Below are 24154 nucleotides of genomic sequence, written 5' to 3'. Positions count from 1 at the left end.
AATTTAATTTATTTTGCCATTATGCTTCATCTTCTAAACCTGTAATTTTTATTTAGTTGAAAGAATTCTTGCCCATTGTTTCACTCTCTAGAAGCCATAAGGGACCTCGGTCAGGGCTGCAGCCAAGAGCTGGGAACTCGGTCGAGGCTTCCACATGGGTGACAGGGACCCAGTGACATGAGCTGTTACTGTCGTCTCTCAGGGTCGGCCTTAGCATGAAGTTAGCATTGGGAGCAGGGCTGGAGACTGAACATTGGCTCCCAGCATGGCATAGAGGTCTTCACTGGCATTTTAACATTTTGTTTCATTTTAGTGTTTATTTTTATTGGACAGACAGATTTACAGAGAGACAAAAATGTCTTCTATCCACTGATTCACTCCTCAAGAGACTGCAATGGCCATTTCTAAGTTGATCTGAAGCCAGGAGCCAAGAGCTTGGAGGTTTTCCATGTCTCACATTGGGGTGCAGAGTTCCAAGGATTTGGGCCATCCTCCACTGGTTTACCGGGCCGTAAGCAGGGAGTTGGATGGGAAGTGGAACAGCTGGTACATGAACCAATGCTCATATGCAATGCTGGCAGTTGTAGGCAAAGAATTAGCCAATTGAACCACAGCAAGGCCTTCATTTTCATATTTTAACTGCTAAGCCAAATTTGTCTCACGCTTTTTATTTTAAATGAGGTATTTTAAAATTTTTGATTTACCCAGTTACAGGTGTTATTCAAGGACATAATGGTAAGAATGTGGAGAATTTATTTTTCAGTCTTTAATCTGAAAACCATTGTTTCCTAGTCCATTGAAATAATTTATTTGATTTAAATTTAGGAGTAATTGATAAGACAGTGTCATAAATTTTTAAAAAAAACCACAAATGTTACTAGTTTTTTAATGTTTTTGTATAGGTTGAACTTTTTAAATCTTGACCACCTCAACATTTTAAGCTTTGTGAGTGTAAGGCTGTCAAAAGTTTCAGATATTGGATTTTCAGAACTCAACCAACAAAGTGTATGCATGTATTCCAAAATCAGCAAAATTGCAAAATTGGAATAGTTAGTGATCTTAGTATTTGGGATAAGGGGTATTCAATCTCTGTTCGTTTTTTGAGATTGGCCATTGTCCAGAGTTTTTGTGAATTTATCCATTTTTTTCAGGACTCGCATACTTGTAAATAGAACCCTGTTTTGTCTTGTTTCTAGTAAAGTTTGGGCCTGTCATGGAAGGTACTTTTGTGACAGATGCGCTTCTTATGGTGTCATGATTTTCGTTATAATTCACTTAATTTTTTTCTATGATTCACTGTTTCTTTGATGTCGCAGAAAATAGTGAATAAATATTTAGTTACTAATGTGGTTATATGTGAAGATGAGTGCTGATTCATATTAAAGGTTTGATACTGGTTAACAATCTGACATTTAATGATCTTCAGTGGTTGCCAAATAATATAGTGTAGGTATCTGTAGTATCTGTCTGAACCATTCTTTTTTTTTTTTTTCTTGAGAAACACACTTGAAATTTACCTGATAGGACAATAGGCAGGCATCTTGTTTCAAAATATTGCTCTACCTTTGTGATTTGGATTCCTCCATGCAAATCATCTGTTGTTCAACTTCTTATCTCCTATCTTTTGACTTTATGAGATAATGCTTTAAATAGGTTGGTATAGGAATTTTCCAGTTGATCCTTCTTATTAACCTTTTGTCTTGGGAAGCTTGATAGCTCTGAATCCAGCCTCTTGGAGGTATTTCCATGTTTCAGAATGGTTTGACTTCGCGTACTATGATGCTGTTTCTACTTTGTAGGTTTTTGTTGCTGTATGCATTTGCTATTTTAGTAGGTTTTAGGAGAGAGCAGATAAACATGAGTTGCACTTGTCACGTAAATGGAAGACTTTACTGTGTGTCTAATGAAGCATGCGTGCTTCATTACTGCTGCCAGCCATCCTTGTCTAAGTGGGTGACACGTGTTACCTGGATTGTTGCTAGTTGAGTCTCCTGCTCCCTCTTGTAACTCCCTGTAACACCGCAGCCTTATGGGCTTTTTTTTTTTTTTTTAAAGATTTATTTACTTATAGCACATTGATGTGAGGGGAGAGCTCTTCCATTCTTCCATACACTAGTTTACTGCCTAATGGCCTTAACAGTCAGAGCTGGGTCAGGCAGGCCTAAGCCAAAGCCAGGAGTCCGATCCCATCTGGGTTTCCCAAGTGGATATTGGGGACCCAAGTACTTGAGCATCATTCACTCTTTTCTTAGTAACATTAATAGATTACAATTGTTTGTATTTAAAACTTTTTTGAAGGAATAATTAGATGATTTTTAAATTTTATGTGAAAGGCAGAGGGGCAGAGATCTTCTATCCACTCCTTCACTACTCAAATACCTGAGCACCTGGGCTGGTACATGTTGAAGCCAGAAACCTGGATTTCAGCCCAGATCTTAAGTGGCAGAGATCCAGGTACTTGAGCTGTCAACCTGTTTTTTCCCAGGGTGTGGAATTAGCAGGAAATTGAATTGGAAGCAGGTCCAGGACATGAACCTAGCCATTCTGATGTTAATTGCACCCAACACTTGCCCATAAAAGCACAGATGTGTTGAGAGTTGTGGGAGAGAGATTGAGAGGTTGAAATCTATCCACTGGTTCAGTCACAAATTCCTGCAACAGGCAAGGCAGGGCCAGGCCAGATCAGGAACTCCATCTTGGTTTTCCATTTGGGAGAAGGGACTGTGGTACCTGAGCCATTATCTGCTGCCTGTAGGTAAGCATTGTAAAAAATTATTTCATATAGAAAAGATGGAGAGAGAGAACTTCATCTGTAGGTTCATTCCCCAGATGCTCCATTTGGGGTTGAGACAGGCTGAGGCCAGGAGCTTTATCTGGGTCTCCCTTGTAGGTACAGGAGCCTAAGAACTTGGGCAATCTTCTGCTGCTTTCCCAGAAACCACCCAGCAGGGAGCAGGGTGGGATGTGTATCAGCCAGGGCTCCAACATGTGGAATGCTGATATTTCTGGGAGCAGTTTAACTCACCCCCAGGTGAAAATTTTGCAGTAAGAAATAGAAGACTATTCTGAAGTTTTTAAGATTTTTATTGCATTGTTCTTTTTGTCCCTTCAATAGAAAAGGAACTTTAACATTGTAAAAATGGATGGCTAATAAATGAGCTAGGCTAGCTATCCTTAAAGCACTGAATTTGCAGATTCTTACAGTGCTACCTAATGGAAGAAGTGAAACTATGAATTTACGTCTGCAAGGGTGGAATTTAACTTGGTCTGGTCTGTTCTCTCATTCATGAACTGGAAATCGTAGTAGTTATTACTTATTGAAAGGGTTTGTGTGGGCCCAGCACAAAGGCTCAATTGACTAGTAATCTTCCGTGCAAATTCTGGGATCCTATACGAGCATCTGTTCTTGTCCTGGCTGCTCCACTTTCCGTCCAGCTCCCTGCTTGTGCCTTGGGAAAGTAGTTGAAGACTGCCCAAAGCCTTGGGACCCTGCACCACGTGGGAGACCTGGAAGAAGCTCATACCTCCTGGCTTCAGATTGGCTTAGCTCCAGCCATTCAGGTCATTTGGGGAATAAACCAGCAGACGAAAGTTCTTTCTGTTAATCCTCCTCTATGTAAATCTGCCTTTCTAATAAAAATTACTAAAAAAAAAAATGTGGCTAAATGGACTTGTGTATTGCAGCAGTTACACTGTGCTTGAGGTACAGGAAAGCCTGCTCTGTTGATTAGTTTGGTTGCCAGCTGAGAGGTTTGGGGAATGAGATGTATTTGAAATGTAGGCTGGAACCACATTGTGGAGGGTTGTTGAATGTCCTAGGCAGTTGACTTTACAATTCATCAGAATATTTATTTATTTGAAAGGCAGAGTTACAAAGGAGAGAGACCCAGCTTCCATCTGCTGGTTCACTCCCCAGGGTGGCTGCAGTGGCCTGGTGTGGTACCCATTCCATGTCAGGAGCCAGGAGACTGCCCAGATCTTCCTCGTGGGTGCAGACACCCAGGCACTTTGGCCATGTTTAGCTGCCTTCCCAAGGGAATTAGCAAGGAGCTGGATCTGAGGTGGAATGACCAACACCTGATCATAACTCTGGTTGTGTTAGGATGGAGCAAGATTAGCAATAGATAGGATTAGAAAATCATTTTCGGGACACTAAAGAGCTGAAGTGTGCGAGGTGAGGCAGTAACTTTTTAAATGAAAGAAGTACTATGTATTTATGACATTTTGGAAACCATTGATAAAGATCCAGCGATTCTCCCCTGAAAGCTTTGTCACATTTTCAAAAACTTTTGACAGTATGCAGAGGGATAGAGTTGCACTACCAAATTGCACTTTTTTTTTTTAAAAGAACTGATGTTTTGTTTACTTGAACTTAGCTTTTTTGTTTCACCGTTTCTTGCTATTGGAAATGTTATTGCAAATCGTTTTCCAGCTGACTTCATTTATCTGTGGTTTTTCATAAATTCTTAGAAGAAATGACAAAGCAGAAAGGAGATGGGCTTTTTTTTTAAAGATTTATTTTTATTATTTTTTTATTGGAAAGGCGGATATACAGAGAGGAAGAGAGACAGAGAGGAAGATCTTCTGTCCGATGATTCACTCCCTAAGTGAGCGCAACAGCCGATGCTATGCCAATCCGAAGCCAGGAGCCTCTTCTGGGTCTCCCACGCGGGTGCAGGGTCCCAAAGCTTTGGGCCGTCCTCCACTGCTCTCCCGGGCCACATGCAGGGAGCTGGAAGGGAAGTGGGGCTTCTGGGATAGAACCGGCGTCCATATGGGATCCTGGGGCATGCAAGGTGAGGACCTTAACCACTTGCGCCACCACGCTGGGCCCATGGGCTTTTTTTTTTTTAATAAAGATTTATTTATTTTTATTGGAAAGGCAGATGTATAGAGAGGAAGATCTTCCGATGATTCACTTCCCAAGCAGCCGCAACGGCCGGAGCTGAGCCAGTCTGAAGCCAGGAGCCTCTTCTGGGTTTCCCACACAGGTGCAGGATCCCAAGGCTTTGGGCCATCCTCAACTGCTTTCCCAGGCCACAAGCAGGAAGCTGGATGGGAAGTGGGGTTGCCGGGATTAGAACCGGGGCCCATATGGGATCCTGGCGTGTTCAGGGTGAGGACTTTAACCATTACACTATTGCTCCAGGCCCAGAGATGGCGTTTTAAAAAGTACATTTTTATTTATTTGAAAGGCATAGTTGAGAGTTTTTCCATTTGCTGATTCACTCCACAGATAGCTACAATGGCTAGGAGTGGACCAGGCCAAGGCCAGAAACTCAGAGCTTCTAAAGCTCCTGTGTGGGTACAAGGGCCTATGATCTTGAGTCATGTTTTGCTGATATCCCAGGTGCATTATCAGGGAGCAGGATCTGAAGTGGAACAGCCAAGTCTCCAGCCATCGCCCATATGTATGTAAACTTGACAGGTGGAGGCTTAACTTGCTACACCATAGTGTAGGATTCAGCATGGTGTCGGATTCATGTTGAAGTCCTCTCCAGTTTATGAAGGAGGTACAAGGTCATGTGGTCCAGTCAGTAGGGGTAGAGGGATGAGGAAATATTTGCCAAAAAGTGTTGGAAGCCATTGCTTTAGGCATTACAATTTACTGGGTCGTTGAAATTGCATACTGATCTAAAACTATAGCGAGGCAAATTCTAGATTCCATTAAAGGGAGGATATCATTTTGTGTCTTCTTGGAAAACATTGTAGTAGGAGCAGGTATTTGTCATCATCAGTGGCTGCTTGGCTGCTGTCACCTCATACCTTCTGGATACTGCTGGTGTACAAAGGATATCTGTGAAACCATTCTTTCAGTTCTCTGGCTGTATATAGCCGGAAATGCAATTGTTTGGTAAGCTTGAAGAACTGTCGTGTTGGTTTCCATAGTATTGTATGGTGCAATCCCAGCTACAGAACATACACATTCTAGTGTGTGCATATCCTTGTGAACACTAGCTGTCTTTTGTTTTTGGTCATTGTCTTAATGGGTACAGAATAGTGTCACTGTGATTTTTGCTATTTATTTTCCTAATTAGAAATGTTGAACATTTTTATGTACTAACCATTTACCTTTATGTGTATATATTTTATTTTTATTGGAATGTCCGATATACATATACAAACAGGAAGAGAGAGGAAGATATTCCGTCTGCTGGTTTACTCCCCAAGTGACCACTGTGCCTGCAACTGAGCCAGTCCAAAGCCAGGAGCCAGGAGCTTCTTCAGGTTCTCCCATGTGGGTGCAGGGTCCCTAAGGCCTTGGACTGTCCTTGACTGCTTTTCTCAGGCCACAAGCAAGGCTTGTGGGAAGCAGGTCTGCTGGAACTGGAACTGGCACCCATATGGGATCCTGGTGCATACAAGGCGAGGACTTCAGCCACTAGGCTACTGTGCCGGGCCCTAGCTGTTTATCTTCTTTAGAGAAATGTGTACTCAAGTCCTTTGCCATGTTAAGAATATTTATTTGTGAAACAGATTAGGAAAGATTGAAAGAGCTTTCATCTTCTGATTGACTCCCCAAATGCCTCCAGTGGTCAAGACAGAATCCAGGAGTTGAGAATTTAGTCCAGGTCTCCCACATGAGTGACAGGAATCCCAGTGAATTCAGCTCTTCCTGCTGCCTCACACAGGCTGTCTGGTAGGAAGCTAGTGTCAGGAGCCAGAGCCAGGTGTCAAACCCAGGTACTGTGATACTGAATGACGACCCTCACTGCCAGGCTAACTATCCACTCTGTTTGCCCACAGTAAGATTTGGTTGTTGGGTTTGTTGTGAAGTTGCAGTGTAATGAGAGAGAGAGGCTGCTGTAGGGCAGCAAGGCAAGTTGTTGCGATTGAGTCCTGCTTTCAGTTCCAGTTCAGTTTTGTGCTAACGTATCTGGGAGGCAACAGATGATGGTTCAGGTACGTGGGTTACTGCCACCAACGTGGAATTGTTGGCTCAAGGCTTCAATCTTGCCCAGCTCCAGGCTGTGAGCCTTTTAGGGAGTGAACCAACTGGTGGAAGATGTTTCTGTGTGTCTTTCTCTGTAGCTCTGCCTAATCAGATGAAATCCTTTTTCCCCACTTGAAGTGACGATACAGGTTTATGTGGACAGTACTTGTTGAAGTCAGATGATGGAGGGTTTGAAAGTCATCTAATTAACCTAGGTACTGGAAATGATTCCAGATAGTTTGCCTAAGATTAGATGGGTTAGCTAGACTCAAAGGCTTGGTGTAAAAGGATGATAGTGCTTGGAGAGCAGTCTGCTTCATGTTTTGGACAGTTGGTAGGAGTCCATGATACAGTATTTCGTTTAAGGAATTCAGAAGCTTGTATCCAAATTCACATATTCTTTTGTAGAAATCAAAGAGTACCTTACAAAGAGGATATGAAGCCCACATCCTACTAGTGATAATGAAAATTCATGACTTGAAATAATTGTGATGTGTCATGCACTCTTTCTTGTGGATTCCTTCTTCCCTTCTCGTTTACTTGTGGGCTGGTTTTGTCTATAAAATGTTAAGTCTTTTTATTGCTGCTTAGTCATATTTTGTTGCTTCATTACTATTCATGTATTATCATTAAAAATTTACTTGAGTTAGACATGTCTCAAAATAAGAAGATACAAATATAGAAGTTATGAAGAGCTACAAAAATAGCACAAGCCCAAGCATGTCAGAGGAGTGTCTTTCCCTTCTGGTCGCCCATGAGCCACAACTAGGCTAAAAGACAGAAAAAGTTCCCTTTTGGCTTAGTCATTTTTTTCTAAATCCTTCACAATTGAAGTTTTGATGAAGCATAGTTAACACATCGGTCTACCTAGTGTTGCTTGACATTTGATGTGCCATTTTTATTGTGAAGATCTTAACTGTCTTGCTTTTTTCTTAAGATATTTCATTGTTTTTCCTGAGGTTTTTATAGTGGTGATATGCTGCATCTCTACTCATTCTTTCTTCTGGTGGGAGAACTTTGCTAGTCTGTTGCTGGAAGTTGAGGTAGTCTCATCTGTGGGTCTCTATTGAAGAAAAGGCCAGTTCACAGATTTTGAAGCACAAGACGAGAAGGCATCCAGGGACAGGAGATGTTAGTGCCAGGGTCTAGTTAAGTTCACAGGTTTGGCGCACACATTTCTGCACTTGTGTCTATTCTGTTATGATCTTTGTATACTTCTCTGCCTCTGGGAGCCACACCAGGCACAGGTTGCTTTGTTAAAATGATTTGGAGTAGAGTCAGCCGTTTATCAGTAATGACTGTAAAATTGTAATTTTCCAGAAGTTAGAAAATCCATGCGAATGTTTAGACTTGTTTGTGTAAATATTGTTTAATTAGCTACTATTTGTTTTAATAAACATTGGCGTGATTTTTTGTTGGCTAATTTTTTACAGTTTGATTGCTCCTGCGTTTAGATTGCTTTGCCTAATCCTTGGGTTTAGGTAATAATAGCCAAACACATTATGAGTCTTTCCATTTTTATTTGAAGAATATTTTAAAAAGTTCCAGTAAATTAAATCTTTACTTTACAAAGCAAAATGAGATTTGTTATTTATTTTTGCTGTAAATAAATTATGCTTTACTTTTAGAGCTGAGGTTTTTTTTTTGCATTTACATCTTTTTGGCAGTTAGTATTGGCTTGTTTGTATAAATGATAGAACATTCTTGGACTTTTTATTTTTTTTCAAAGATTCATTTTTATTGCAAAATCAGATACACAGAGAGGAGGAGAAACAAAGAGGAAGATCTTTTGTCCGCTGATTCACTCCCCAAGTGACCGCAATGTCAGGAACTGAGCCAATCCGAAGCCAGGAGCCAGGAACTTCTTCCGGGTCTTCCACATGGGTGCAGGATCTCAAGGCTTTGGTCCGTCCTCGACTGCTTTCCCAGGTTGCAAGCAGTGAGCTGGATGGGAAGCGAGGCTTCTAGGATTAGAGCTGGTGCCCATATGGGATCCGGCACATTCAAGGTGAGGAATTTAGCTGCTAGGCCACCGTGCTGGGCCCTGGACTTTTCCTTTTTAAAGATCTGTTTTACTAGGAAGAGTTAGAGACAGAGCGATCCCTCTACTGGTTCATTCTTCAAATGGTTGTAGCAGCTAGAGTTGGGCCTGTCTGAAGCCAGGAGCTTCTTCCCCATCTTGCACATGAGTACAGGGACCAAAAATTCTTTAAAGAAATAGATATATAGGGTCTGGCAAAATGGCTCAGTAGCTAAATCCTCACCTTACGTGTACCAGGATCCTATGTCCCAGCTGCTCCACTTCCCATCCAGCTCCCTGTTTGTTACCTTTGAATTGGCACAGATCTGACCTTTGTGCCATTTGTGGGGTGACCCAGCTTACGAGAAAGATCTTCTCTGTCTTTCTCTCTGTAAATCTGCCTGTCCAATAAAAATAATATCTGTGAAAAAGAGAGGACATGCCAGCTCATCATGTGCTGTTATAAGAATGTAAACGTTTACACAGAATGCCTCATGCCACAAGAGAAGCCTAGAAGCAGGAGATTGGAGCTGTAATACACAATGATGCAGGACCCTGCCGTGGAATCAGGAAGATGAGCCTCTGTGCATCTTGTTTCTCAGACCAGGTCAGAACATCAGGAATCTAACGCTATCACAGTGTGTGGGGAAGGAGATCAGGGTGCTGGTCAGAAAGGATGAGGGTAATCTATCTGTGGAAAACTTGTTTCAGGAAAAGTTCAAATTGGATCTGCTCCACCTTCCTGAAAGCCCAATTCGAACAAGCCATCTACTTTGTGAAATCCAGTGAGCAGCTCAGTGGCCCTAAATCCTGGGCACTCAACTCTGGAGAGTTCTCTCCTTGTGGTCCCGAGGAGCACAGCACCCATATTACCCGATGGATGCCGTACAATCGCAGGCTGACTGTCTCACCTTCATGTCTGTTTTCTTCCAAGTTATGCTTGAGAGCTAGAATTTGACATGGAAAAAGCTGTATATGATTATAGGCACATAACATTAAAGTGAATGCTGATGGTTGGAGGTGGTTCCTATCTAATGCAGAATCACTGAAGTTCTGTAGTGTTGGAAGAGTGAAGTGTTGACCAGTAAAATATAGGGTGGGGCAGAGAGCAAAATGGAGGTGAAGAGAGATGATTAAAGAGAAAGAAAGAAATGAATACACAGCACAGCCTTTTTCGTGCTTATGTTCCCAACCAGTAGCTGATATCATTACCTGGAGTCTGACCCCATTTTCCCTCAACTTCCTACTTAGATCTCTCTTTGGATTTTTTTTGTCTTCAGGGTGGAATGGAGCCGCTAGTGGACCAGTGAGAGTTAAGGGAGACACTTCTGGCTCACCCTGTTCAATTCCATTTTCTCTGTAGTTTAATGTAATTCCTTTCTGGCATGATTACCACATTGCTTCATTTATTGGACTTTGTTTATAATTGGGGGTGGGTGGACTTCAATAGCTTAATAGTTCGAGTTTCTCTGAATTTTTAGCCATCTTGAGTGGACCTCCCCGCCCCCGCCTCAGCACAGTACAGCAGAGAGGAAACACTTGAAGTGGGTGAGAGGTTACCAGTATCTGAGATAACCTAAAGCCTTGAAGTGTACTTTAAACTCCTTTATACAGGGGGTGGTATTTTGCCATTTCTAATCATTAAGTGATTACACTTAGGTGGCATTAACTGCCAGAGCACTGTTGTAATTGTTTTTTTTATTGACACTGTGACTGTGAAGGAGGTAGTTACAGTGAGGTAGAGGTAAAAATGTCATTGTAAACAAAACAATAAAAGCTAAAAATAGGTATAGCTGTTCATTTTTCCCCTTTTTTCTTTTTAATAGTTGCTTTTTTTTTTGCTTTCTTTATTATATTTTCATCATTATAATTTCCCATGATATGTTTTTGCAGGTATAGAGATTCCTCCTTTCCCCTACCTTTCCCCCTCCCCCTGTAACCTTCCCACCATTGAAAAAAAAGTCATTTTATTCATATGAAGTTCATAGAGTTGATGTATTTCCCAATACAGTTTCAGCAGCATAGGGAAACTTTCTATATGTACCTCCCTTCTACCTCTGTTCCCCACCCAGATTCCCCTTTCCTTATTTTTTTTTAAATCTTTACAATGACATACTTTCAGTTCACTTCTCAGTCACAGCATAACACTCCATTAGAGTATGGAGTGCAAAGGACTGAACAATTAGAATGTAGGGGGAAAAGGCACAATTGTTTCTCAGGAATATTAACAAAGGCAGTAAATAATAATGATTCTCAAATTTATAATATTACTCCCACAGTTTATATTTTTTTACTCTATATATTAGTTGCTACAGATCAGGGAATAGTTACTTTTTCTTCAAATTACTTTTAGACGTTCCATATTTACTATTTGGTCATTTTCAGTGAGTATGGAATAATAATGAATTAAGTGTTAAGGGATCTAGGACTCATTGGGGCCTGAGCAGATTATCTTCTATGAAAGCCATTGCTTTTTTTGGAACCTTCAGGATGTGGATTTCAAACCTAATACTTTGCAAGTTCTATCTTCATTCCTGAATTTAGCACTTGGGCTTTTTCCCTAGTACTTATCCCATTAAATGGGCACTTCTGACTACTTCAATTTAGTTCAACTTAAAAAAAAAAACAGTATGCAAAAAAAAAAAAAAGCAATGTGCAGTGTTTAGCATTGTTTCCTCATGTATTTTCCCATTATTAAAAAATACAGGTTTGGGCCCGGCGCGGTGGCGCAGTGGTTAAGGTCCTCACCTTGCATGCCCAGGATCCCATATGGGCGCCGGTTCTATCCCGGCAGCCCCGCTTCCCTTCCAGCTCCCTGCCTGTGGCCCGGGAAAGCAGTCGAGGATGGCCCAAAGCTTTGGGACCCTGCACCCGCATGGGAGACCTGGAAGAGTCTCCTGGCTTCAGATCGGCATAGTATCGGCCGTTGCGCTCACTTGGGGAGTGAATCATCGGACGGAAGATCTTCCTCTCTGTCTCTCCTCCTCTCTGTATATCCACCTTTCCAATAAAAAAAATAATAATAAAAATAAATCTTTAAAAAAACACAGGATTTTTAGGGAGAATTTGGAAAATACTGAAATACTATTTACAAGTGTATATGAACCACAGGAAGGAAAAATGCTATTAAGGCTTGGGCCATCCTCTACTGCTTTCCCAGGCCACAAGCAGTGAGCTGGAATGGAAATGGAACAGCCAGGATATGAACTGGTGCTTATATAGGATCCTGGCACATGCCAGGCAAGGACTTTAGCCACTAGGCTAATGTTTTGGGCCCCCCAGTGTTTTAAAATTTAAAGAAAATGTGTCCATTGAAACATCATAAAGGCAGTTTGTGAAATAGGACAGCATGAAGATTCTTAATCTTTTTTTTTTTTTTTTTTTTTTTTGGAGTTGCAAACAGCTTTGAAAAGTGGTAGTCCAGCATGCTTAAAACTTCAGTTGTCTTAAAGTTGCTTCTGAAACTCATTCCTGGGTGAGATGCATGACTTGTTGTTTTAGGATCACTGTACCACAGTGTGAACTTTCATTATCCCTTTTCTCTGCCAAAAAGTTTCTAGCATAAATGCCTGCATTTCTGTGTGAGTTGTGTCAGTCTGTCAGTCTAGTGAGGACATGATTGGACAATCTTTTTTTTTTAAAGATGTATTTATTTTCATTACAAAGTCAGATATACAGAGAGGAGAGACAGAGAGGAAGATCTTCCGTCTGATGATTCACTCCCCAAGTGACCGCAATGGCCAGTGCTGCACTGATCTGAAGCCGGGAACCAGGAACCTCTTCTGGGTCTCCCACTTGGGTGCAGGAACCTAAGGCTTTGGGCCGTCCTCGACTGCTTTCCCAGGCCGCAAGCAGTGAGCTGGATGGGAAGTGGAGCTGCCAGGATTAGAACCAGTGCCCATTTGGGATCCCCGTGCGTTCAAAGCAAGGACTTTAACTGTTAGGCCACCGGGCCAGGTCCTGGACAATCCTTGGAGAAATTTCAGAACTTATGCAACTATGAATCAGTGTGATAATGTAGTTGGTATTCTTGCAGCTATTCAACTACAAGAACAAGTGTTTAGAATATGGAAAGAATAATTTCATTGGCTGCTGGTTAAACTCCACATCTAGATTTCTGTATATAACTTACCACATACCAAATTTAATTTACCTACCACAGTTAATTCAGAGGTGGGACCAGGATGGTTCAAGGAAATGGAAACAAAGCACCTTGGGAAATTTATGGGAAATGGAGTGTTGGAATGAGTTAAAATAAATGAGTTTATCTGCCTCAGAAGCTGCAAAAGCCATCCAAAAATAGAAATTGGGTTTAATTCTTTGCACAGAACTAGAACCATTGAATGTATTACAGGTGACAAGAATATTCTGCCGATTTAAACTGCCTGACATGAAAAGGCTCTTCAATATCAGCGGTGGATTTGTTTTGCGGTAGCTGTATCTACAGTAAAAGCAACCCAACTCCTAATCATGTTAATATAAAACTTCACATTGCAGACTCTTGATTTGCTGTTACCAGTCCAGATTTCAATAGAAAAAATTACAAGGAATGCTGAAAGGCAAGAGCAGTCTAAAGAGACACAGCAAGCATCAGAACCACACTCAAGTAGGACGTGAATTATTTCATCAGCAATTTAAAACGCTTTATGTCATGAGGGCTATATGAGAAAGTGTAGTCACCATGCAAGAACAGATAGGTGATATAAATAAAGAAATGGAAAGGCTAAAAATGAAATCTAGATACAGAAATTGGAAATAAAACACAAATGAAGAAAGTCTGTGATAGGCTCCTCAGTGGAGTAGACACTGCCAAGAAAAAAATTGACAAACTTGAAAATAGGCCAGTAGAAACTTCTGTAACAGTAGAAACTTCTGTAACTGATACACAAAGGGAAAAGAAGTGTTTTCAATAGTCCAAATACCATATCCAACAGTTGTATAGAGTTTGGAGTGATGTGACAAACATGTGCTTGGGATACCAGGAGAATGAAGTAAAATATTTGAAATAATAATGACCAAGAATTTTCCAGTTAATAACAGACATAGAACTGTTAATTCAAAACACTCTGCATAAAATAACAAAAACATGTCAAAGAACAAACTTTGCTTGGGTGTGTTGTATTCAAAGTTCAGGAAACCATTTGAAAGAAATCAGAGGTAGAAGGGATGTTCCCTGTTCCTGTAGAGGAACAAAGAAAAGAATTACAGAGAACTTGTCAGCAGGAGCCAAGCAAGAGTGTGGTGAAAATTGTTGAAAGAAAAAAGGCTTGCTAACCCAGACTCTTCCATACAGTGAAATTACTCGTCAAAAGTGAAACAGTAGTGAAGGTGCTACTTGATAGAGATCAAGAAGCTGAAGAGCAAGGACAAAAGAAATGTTTGCTTAATTGTGTTCTACAAAAAGCTGTTAACTCTGCAGGAAGGTAGTGTACTGAGTAAATTTTTTAAGATTTGTTCATTTTTATATGAAAGATTTTCATAGGAAAGGAGATATAGAGAGAAAGCTCTTCCATCCATTGGGTTACTTCCCAAATGGCCAGAGCTGAGCCAGACAGGAGCCAGGAACTTCTTCTGGGTCCCCCATGTAGATTCAGGGTCCTAATGCTTTTGGCCATCCTCTACTGCCTTCCCAAGCCATAAGCAGGAAGCTAGATGGGAAGTGGAGCAATCTGGACATGAACCAACACCCGTATGGGATACTGGTGTCATGGTCGGAAGCTTCTACATCATGGTGCTGGCCCTCTTTTTTTTCCTATGTAAACTAGTTGAAAATCCTAGCAAAGTGAACTATGGATTCTAAACATGAGAAAACTTATTCATTACCTTGAAAGCAGTGTCTTGGGAAAGATAAAAGGTGTATGTGTTGGAAAGAGTTAAGCAGAGATTGCATTCACTGTTCATTTCCTCAGTGATTGTAGTGGATGGGGTTTGGCCAGACAAGGTCAGGAGACTGGAACACCGTTCTGGTTTCCTATGAGGGTGGCAGAGGACCACTTTATTTGATATCAGTTGCCATCTTCCAAGAACATTGACAAGGAGCTGGATTAGAAGCAGAGCAACAGGAAATTGAACCACTGCTCTAATTTTGCTGTCATTACAAATGACGGCCTAAACTGTGTCAGAATGCTGGCCCTTATAAAATTAAAATTAGAAAATGTATATTAAAGACAGAAGGAGAAGTAGAGATCTTCTATCCACCTGGCTTCAATGACTGGGAATGAGGCTAGAACCACAGATTTCCTCTGGGTCTCTCACGTGAATGGCAGGGGCTCAGGATGTGGGCCATCTTCCACTGCTTTCCCAGGCACATTTGCAGGGAGCTAGATTGGAAGTGGAGCAGCCTGATCTTGAACTGGCATCCATATGGGATGATGGCACTGCACGTGAAACCTTAGTGCACTGAACCCCACCCCATAAGATTCTTGAGTGGCAAAGGATGTGATGAAATATGCATGGAAGAACAAAGGCACTCATCCAGAGAACAAATAAAAGACAGCAGAATGATAAAAGTTATACCATCAGCATGAGGATCTCTGTAATATAAAGGTGATCTTGGTACTTCTGTTATGTCCCTTCCACTTTTTTCATTCATTTTCACTTTATTTGAAAATTCTGTCTACTAGTCTTTGTGCAGATGCATGCAGCTAGGGTTGTGCTGGGGAAAGAAAGCCAGGGGCTGGCTGGGTTACGCATGTGGATGGCAAGGACCCAGGTACTTGAGTCTTCACTGCTGCTTTCCAGGGTGCATATGAGCAAGAAGCTGGATCTCAGGTTGAGCTGGGACTCAAACCAGACACTTATATGGGATGAGGGCGCTTCAAGCTGCAATCTTTCTTTCTTTCTTTCTTTTTTTTTTTTTTTAAGACATTTGTTTGTATTGGAAAAGAGATTTACAGAGAAAGGTCTTCCATCAACTGGCTCACTTGCCCGATGGTTGCAATGGCTGGAGCTGAGCCAATCCAAAGCCAGGAGCCAGCAACTAGGAGCTTCTGTGCTTCACATATGGAGCCAGGGGCCCGAAGTCTTCGGCCATTCTCCACTGTCTTCTCAGGAGGCCATGAGTGGAGAGCTGGAGGCAAACCAGCGCTCACATAGGATTCTGGTGCTTGCAGGCAGAGGATTTAGCTAATTGAGCCATTTCACTGTTCCCCACCCCCAAGCCACAATCTAAGCATTATGAACCCAAATGCCTGCCTCTTGACATCATCCCTGAGTGGAGGTGACTAGTCTTAAACATTAGTCTTTTGATCCAGGAGTCCACTTATTTTCATTCTCAAATATTTAAACTGAAGCATGACTTAGACTGATACACTAGTTTCAGGTAGCCAGAATTAGAGCATTTGAATTTCACATTAAGTATACTTAACATTGACATTTACTAAAAGATACTAAATTCCTTGAGTGTTTGCATAGTTACAATATCTGGAGATCTAAGAGATGTCATGTTGAAATATTACACAGCTATCTTGATCTATGTTGTTAACTGTAGGGTTTGTTGGAGCCCTTGTCATGCTGCGGCAATCACTGTTTTCCATGCTCAAATACATCTCCAATATGCTGTTCCAAGTTGGTATCCCACTCCTAGTCATATTACACCTTGAAAGAAACCTAGAGATGGGAGTCATAAATCAAAAGAGGGAGTGACTTTTCTAAGCCTAGTGTTTTTCAAAATATTCTAAAATCTGAATTTAACATTCAAACCACTTCATGTAATAAGTGACACAACTAACTTACTAGAGACTTTATGATGTGGTACATTCACCTTTTTGTTGCCATGTTTGTCTCAGGAAAGGAGTAGAAAGTCATAGGTGTTGCATTTCAGTAGGCATGATACTTGGAATTTGCCATTAAAGGTCCCATGTGAATGCGGTTGAAATTTCTGCAATTGAAATTCTCTCACAATTATGCAAGGAAGAGAATAGAATTATTAGCATCTGCAAGGAAAAAGCCACAATAAATGTGTAAGTTAAGAAATACTTTATCTAGGCCTAGCGTGATGGCACCGGGATCCCATATGGGCAGTGGTTTGTGTCCCAGCTGCTCCATTTCCCATCCTGCTCCCTGCTTGTGGCCTGGGAAGGCAGTAGAGGATGGCCTAAGTGCTTGGGACCCTGAACTCATGTGGGAGATCTGGAAAAAGCTGCTGGCTCCTGGCTTTGGGTCACCCTAGTTTTGGCTATTGTGGTCACCTGGGGAGTGAACCAGTGGATAGAAGATGTGCCTCTCTCTAAATCTAACTTTTCAGTAATAATAAAGAAATACATTATCCTAAAAATTGTTTTCCACTTTATTTGAAAGACAGGTGAAGTTAAATTTGCCTTCTGTTTCCCTCACCAGATGCTTACAGCAGCTAGAGCTTAACCATGCCTAACCAGGAGCCAGAGCTCCTTCCAGGCTTCCCACATGGGTGGGAGGCGCCAGGTCTAGAACCAGGCACTCTGATCTGAGACACAGGACCCAAACAGCACCGTAGCCACTATGCCAAATGCCTTCCCTAGATTATTTAGAAACTAATATTTTAGAACATTACTCCTTAATTTGAAAATATCCACATTAATATTGGAGCCCTGTAATCCTAAAAAATCCGTACCCCTGTTTTACAAAGGCAGTATCCGAGACTTAGGTCATCCTAAGGTGTTTGTGGTCTCTGCCAAAGGACACAGATGGTCGACTGAGGGGATGGTACTTAATCCAAAGCTGATTTTGTGGAATCTGGACAGGGGCACCTGTTGATACTCAGTTCTTTACTGGACATTGCAAGAAATAGGCAGTGCTTCATTACAAATATGAAACAGGACCACAATCCTGCACTAGTTGTATTCAGAAGTCACTTGAGTGGTAGCGTATCAAAGGAAGTTAGCATGAGGCTGGAGCAGCAGTTTCCATAGAAATCCATATGATTTGCATAATAATGTAAATCATACCACTTTAGTAATGTTTTAGTGTGGCACAAGAAGGTTCCTACCTTTGGGAAGACAAAGATGTATTTATGTATTAGGGATGATATAACAGCAGATTGCATGTCAGAGAGGCTGGGTGAAAATGCCTGGGAAGAGTGGAGGGTTTATAGGAAACTGGGCATGGAGCTGAAGTGTAATTCTGAAGATGGAAGCATTTGGATTTAAACTAGAAGTGAGCCTTGGTATAAACATGGAACAGAAAAAACACAGTTGTGGGAGACTGAGATGCAAGTTACAGGAAAGAAGTGATGACACTGGCAAGTAAAGGGTAAATTAGTTACTGGTGGTGTTGGATGGGAGAAAGGCTTGTGAGGTGACTCCTGTTAACAGAGTTGAGGAGACCTCATTCCCAATGGCACTGCTGTAACCTACCAACTTTGCTGCTTGAGAATATTTATTTCAACAGGTTTCTTTTACTATTTGGAGTTGAGAAATCTCTATCTCCCTTGGTAGTTTTGGAGTCATCCGTTCCAAGGAAACATTCCCAGTGCAGAGAAGGGCTGTTCCCTCCAAGTCAAAAGAGTTTTGATTGGCCTTGGACATTTGGTGGTGTGGTAAAGCTGTGCACACCTTTGGTTATTAAAATTTAGCTATTTATTTGAGAGATAATAATCCATTCGCTGATTCACTCCCTAAATGTCTAGATCCGGCAGGAGTTAGTACCTGAGAACTCGGTGCAGATCTCGCTCTGCTTTCATCCCCTGCTTCCTCATCAGTCTGCACTAGCAGGAGACTAGAAGTGGGAGTGGAGCCAGCACTCAAACCCAGGCGCTCAGATAATGCATGTAGGCACCCTAGCCTGCTAGGCCAAATGTCACCTTAGCTTTTGAAATTCATAAAATGACTAATTGCAAAGCAGTTAAGTTATATTGAGGTGCTATCATCAAAAATTTTAAAATGGTTTCTTATCAATGCATTAGCATACAGTGATTGGTCTCATAACCATCGTAATTTTAGAATGACAAATGTGAGCAGCATTTCTAGATTGCTATAGGAAGTAACATGAAGTAGTTAATATCTCTTGCCAAATCACAGGTACTGAGAATACTTCTTGTTTGTTACCAACAGCCAAGCTGAAAATAATGCTCAATTTCAGTTAAGAATTATGAAATTAAATATAGTAACTTTTATTGTTCAAATGAAGCATGTTGGAAAACCTTAGGAGTAGTTATCTGAGGTTAAACATATTAATATGTTAGTCTTTCCATGGGTGTTAAGCAACAAATAAAGAGTACCGTTTTTCACAATTATAATATTAGGTGTTTCCAAAGTTCCTCTTCTGATTGTAAGATGCAAATTGGGATGGTTTTTAATATTTGACATTAGCTGAGGATAGTACTGGATGTTAAACAGATCATCAGAGGGCTCTCTGTGAAAGCTAACAAAAGTGTTTTGATTTAACAGGAATACAAACGCAAGTTAGCCAGAGTTTCCCTGGTGCGCAAAGAACTCAGGTCCCGGATCCAGAGCCTGCCAGACTTGTCCCGATTGCCCAATGTCACTGGCAGCCACATGCACCTGCCCTTTGCGGGAGACCTCTACACTGAAGATTGATGACCAGTCTCTACAGGGCCCAGGACTTTGCAAGAGATGGAGACAGGTTAGGTGGATAGTCCTGTAGTGTTATTTTTGTATGTTGTTGAAAGAGTGACACCAACAAAAGAAATGGCAAGTAATTTTGTGTAAGATGTTGGTTTGTTTACCATTTTATTGGAAGTTACATGACTTAGTTTAAACAAAGTGATGATTTCTGTGTACTAATAAGCTTACAAATAGTGATTATTTTCAAAAGATCTTTTTGTAAATTTCTTTGAGTCAGGGTCTTGTGAGAAATTCCATGTTTATGTTTGTATATTTTCATTTGTTTTCCTTTATTTTATTCAGCATCTAATCATTGTATGCCATGTAATTCCTAAAGGGGAAGAACTAATCAGGAGTTGGTTGGAACTTTGCTGTGGTATGGTAAGGACTTTGTTGTAGAAGGGGCTAAATGTTCCAGCTTACTCTTTGCCCTATTCCCCAACCCAGATAAAGATTCTGTGCCTCTCCGTGTATTTGACTCTTTATTTCCAAGAGGTCAGTAATTTAATATTGCACATGGGTGCCACTTTGAGGGTTAGGCACAGCCTAAAGGACTTTTCCCCAATAGTACATAGGGGTTCCATTCCAGCTACCCATGTAGAATAAAGAGAGTGTTAAATAAAGACTCCTTTGATTCAACTGCTTAAAATTTGAGTGGACTAATGTGAAAATACCTTAGAAATGTTTAAAGTTTTTGACATTCTACCATGAGAACAACTTTAGTGCTAGAACTGATTTCTATTTGTCAAATCAGTCTCTTTTAATATAACTGATTCCTTTAATAAAAATGTCATCTTGGGGGATTTAAAGAAACAAAATAATAATACTTTTGTTATTCCTTCAGCCATATAACTAAAAACAGTAGTATTTTTAGCTCTAATAAGAACACATTCATCATTAATGTTCATTCAGTAAACTAACTTGAAACATTTTTAATGTTTCTTTAAGGTTTTTGAATGACTGTATTTGGAAATAAAGCAGTGCTACACTACAGGGTAGATATGGTAAATTTTATATTTGTATCTTTGCAGTTGTAAACAAATGTACTTTTATTTTTCATGTCTAGCCCTGGTGTTAGAGCAGTTGCATGCTCTCCTGTGTTCTAAGTCACATTAAGCTGTGGATTTGTACTCAGTAATGACTTAGGGTAAACATCTCTTTTTCATTTGTTGCTTTACATATTAGATATTTTTCTTTTCATTGTAAGAGGATTCAAATTAGATAGTCAATAAAACATCTTAAATTCCATAAGCCAGTTACGGCTTGCTAGTCTAAATGGCTTCACTCTGTGTCTTTCTCAGCACTAGAGATTATAGTTAATATGAATTTACACGTAAGAGGGCAAACATTGATTTTAAATAGTAGTTGTTCTGAACACAGTGCTTTTGAATGATTTGACCTCTCCAAAATAGATGGATATCAGCAGTTCCTATTCATATATGGCTTGCGTTCCCAAGTTTTTAGTCATTTTTTTGGAGCTTGGGGTGAATTTTCATCTATAAACAAATAGGAATTAGGTTTCCTGTGGACATAGCCACTCACTGAATGCTCACTGGGAACCTAAGCCATTGAACCATTAATGTGTTTAACTTGAAACGTAGTTGGTAGATCACTAGTAGTAGATCTTGAGCAGCATTTGTAACATCACTCTAGTGGAATTGTGTGCTGCAGCCAGACTCCAACACTGGGGTGTCTGCTGTGCTGTGCCCCTCTGTCTCTACGCATAGGAAATGGAAAAGATGGAGCAAAGAGGGGAGGTAGCAAATGCAGTTCTAAAGCCCAGTTAGACCTGTAATGAAAATGTACCAACTATGTTAGTTTTTGTTGTTGTTAAGGTAAAAGCAAAAATTTGTATGTTAACTTATTTTTAATATCTTGACCTTATTTATGATCTGCTGAAGTGGCGATTTATCCTTTCAAGAAATATATTTTTTCCATTTAAAACTAATTTATAAGCTGTGTACTCCTGGGAAGATTTGAAATCTTAGAAGTTTGTTGAAATATTTTCACCATTTAAGACAGACTTCTGACTTAGGTACTGATTTTACTGCCAGTATCTGCTCTAAATATTTATGATAAAAATGCATTATTTTTTTAAAGAGCTTGATGAGATTTGTGATAAGTGATAGTACTCAAGAACTTGACTCCCATCCTTTGACTGACCCTGCACAGACCTCAGCTTTTGGTTAACTCTAACTGAATACAATCTAGTCTGCTTTAGGAGTCTTGTCTTCAGCCTTATGGTTAACATGGTAAGCCTTAGCAGTATACAGTCTTCTGTTGTGAAAAGGAAGGCTGCATTTACTTGAGAAATGGGTTAGGTGGGGGTACTGTAATACCAAAATCTGAATCATGAGCATTTTCTCTATTGTGTGTGTATCTGAGGCAAATCATGGATCTGTGTGCCATTGGGCCTGGCCCCTCAAGAACAGTTACCGCACCTACAATAGAGGTGCTGTGGTTTGAATGGACACCATGCTCTTTTTCTCCACAAACAGTACTGAGAGCTGTCTGGAGTGGCAATTTGAACCGATTCTCTGGCGCTCCTTCTGCTCCTTCCATCACTACAGTAAGTAAAAGAATCTCTGGGGGAATTGGGAAGCTGAACATGTCAGATGTGCTTAAGATGCAGACTGCCCCTGTCCAAGGAAAACCTCAGCAGGTGCAGCACTCGTGGTCCCTCTTCACACATGCACTCTGAACCAGGATTTTTCTATAAGAAAGCTTTGAGAGTCAGCTACATCTGGGATAAACCAGTTCACCTTGATTTGCAGACTTTTAAAAAAAGCGACACTAAATAGTTGTCACTGGCTGAGCAACTCATCTGTTACAGTTCTTGAACTGGTTCTGAGAAATCTTTAGAGAGAAAAAACTCAAAGTTACAAAATAATGAGGGAAATTAGAAGGTCCTTTCTGAATTTTCCATTATACAAACTGACTTTCTATGAATAACATAAATCTACAAAACTGTTGTGTATTCTATTAGGAAATAGTCCTAAAGATGTAGTCTTGTTTCATAGTTGTTGCAATATATCAGAGCATTTAAAGCATAGAGCCAGTTCTCTGTTTAGAAAGGGAACATTGTGTAACTTAAGGAATTTATTTATAACAGAGCCTTTGTTGCCAACTGTAATTCCAGCCATCCACACCTGAGTCTGTTCTGAGGTGGAATAGCACACGGGAAGATGAACTTTCCCTGTTTGTTTACCCCTTTTCTTTGACTGTATCTGATGGAAGTATAAAATGTTCTTAATAAAGTTTTATGTTCTTTTGGAAACATTTGGTGTAGGTTATTTTTGTGATTCTGATTCATTGGACATAGGGGATTGACTGTGTTGCGGGGGCAGCTTTCCTTGCTGAACCAGGAGGGAAGCAAAGCCATGGTGTGTCTGGGGACGTTATGGTCAGGAAACTGCTGAAGATCACTTGACCTGGCCAGCAGTTCCACAACTGTAATGAGCATCACCATCATCCAGAGGAGGGTTGAGCAGAGTAGCCCATGCTGGGTGCCATCCCTAGAGCTTCTCATTATGTCTACATTTCTTTTTTCTTTTCTTTCTTTTTTAAGATTTATTTATTTTTATTGGAAAGTCAGATACACAGAGAAAAGGAGATATGGAGAGAAATCTGCTGGTTCATTCCCCAAGCGGTCGCAGTGGCTGGAACTGAGCTTGATCTGAAGCCAGGAGCCAGGATCCTCTTCTGGGTCTCTCACATGGGTGCAGGGTCCCAAGGCTTTGGGCTGTCCTCAACTGCTTTCCCAGGCCACAAGTAGAGAGCTGGGTGGGAAGCAGGGCCGCCAGGATTAGAACCGGTGCCCATATGGGATTGTGGCACGAGCATGGTGAGGACTTTAGCCACTGAGCCATTGCACCAGGCCCCATCAGAACAGTTTAAGAGGGTTCTTCTAAAGGTTCACAGAAAGTGGCTATTCTGAAAAAAACTGCATGAATTGTAAAATACAGATTTTCAACCACTATCAACTTTTAAACCCAAGGAACTGTTTGAAAATTCTTTGTACATGACATTTAAAAAATGTTGGTACTGACGATCTCCTTTTGCAGTTTTTCATCTTCAGAGAGCTTTTGGGGATTCAGGTTCCAAGCACAGTGTTGGCAGCACAGCTGAATTCCTATGCAGAGCTTGCTATGTGATTTTATTCTGCAATGAGCTGAGAAGAGAGGGCCACTGTTTTGGTTTTCTGATTTAAGCTGCAAGGATGCAGCCAGTCTGCTTACCTGAAGGAAGTAATTTTTTAAATTTTTCATTTATTTTTCTTTTTGGGCAGGTGCTTGAGTGCTGCAGGACCTTAGGTAAATTTCTTGCCCAATTCCTGTGTTCTTATCTGGGTGATAACTGGTGATGCCTAAGTTAGAGGCACATGTTATGTATACATTTTTAAAAAAGATTTATTTGTTTTTATTGCAAAGTCAGATTTACAGAGAGAAGGAGAGACAAAGAGGAAGATCATCCATCTACTAGTTCACTCCCCAAGTGATCACAATGGCCAAAGCTGAGCCGATCCAAAGCCAGGAGTCCGGAGCTTCCTCCAGGTCTCCCACGAAGGTGCAGGGTTCAAAGGCTTTGGGCTGTCCTTGACTGCTTTCACAGGCCACAGCAGGGAGCTAGCTGGGAAGCAGAGCAGCTGGGACACTAATC

At 40.9% G+C, this 24154-nt stretch overlaps 1 protein-coding gene across 1 annotated transcript in view; it reads left to right on the top strand.

Moving 5' to 3' along the window:
- RPRD1A (regulation of nuclear pre-mRNA domain containing 1A) overlaps window positions 1-22767 on the top strand; it is a 54954-nt gene extending 32187 nt beyond the window's left edge. Inside the window, exons 7-8 of the mRNA XM_040984900.1 lie at window positions 19319-19514; window positions 21994-22767. Of these exons, the coding sequence (XP_040840834.1) occupies window positions 19319-19468 (150 nt within the window). The 3' untranslated portion in view covers window positions 19469-19514; window positions 21994-22767. The remainder of the gene's footprint in view (window positions 1-19318; window positions 19515-21993) is intronic.
- Window positions 22768-24154: the final 1387 nt, after the last annotated feature.

Source organism: Ochotona curzoniae, unplaced genomic scaffold, assembly GCF_017591425.1.
Source record: "Ochotona curzoniae isolate NIBS_2020 unplaced genomic scaffold, NIBS_Ocur_1.0 contig_43, whole genome shotgun sequence".
Lineage (NCBI taxonomy): Eukaryota > Metazoa > Chordata > Mammalia > Lagomorpha > Ochotonidae > Ochotona > Ochotona curzoniae.
Note: the sequence above shows the minus strand (reverse complement) of the source record. Positions and strands in the feature narration are given on the sequence as shown.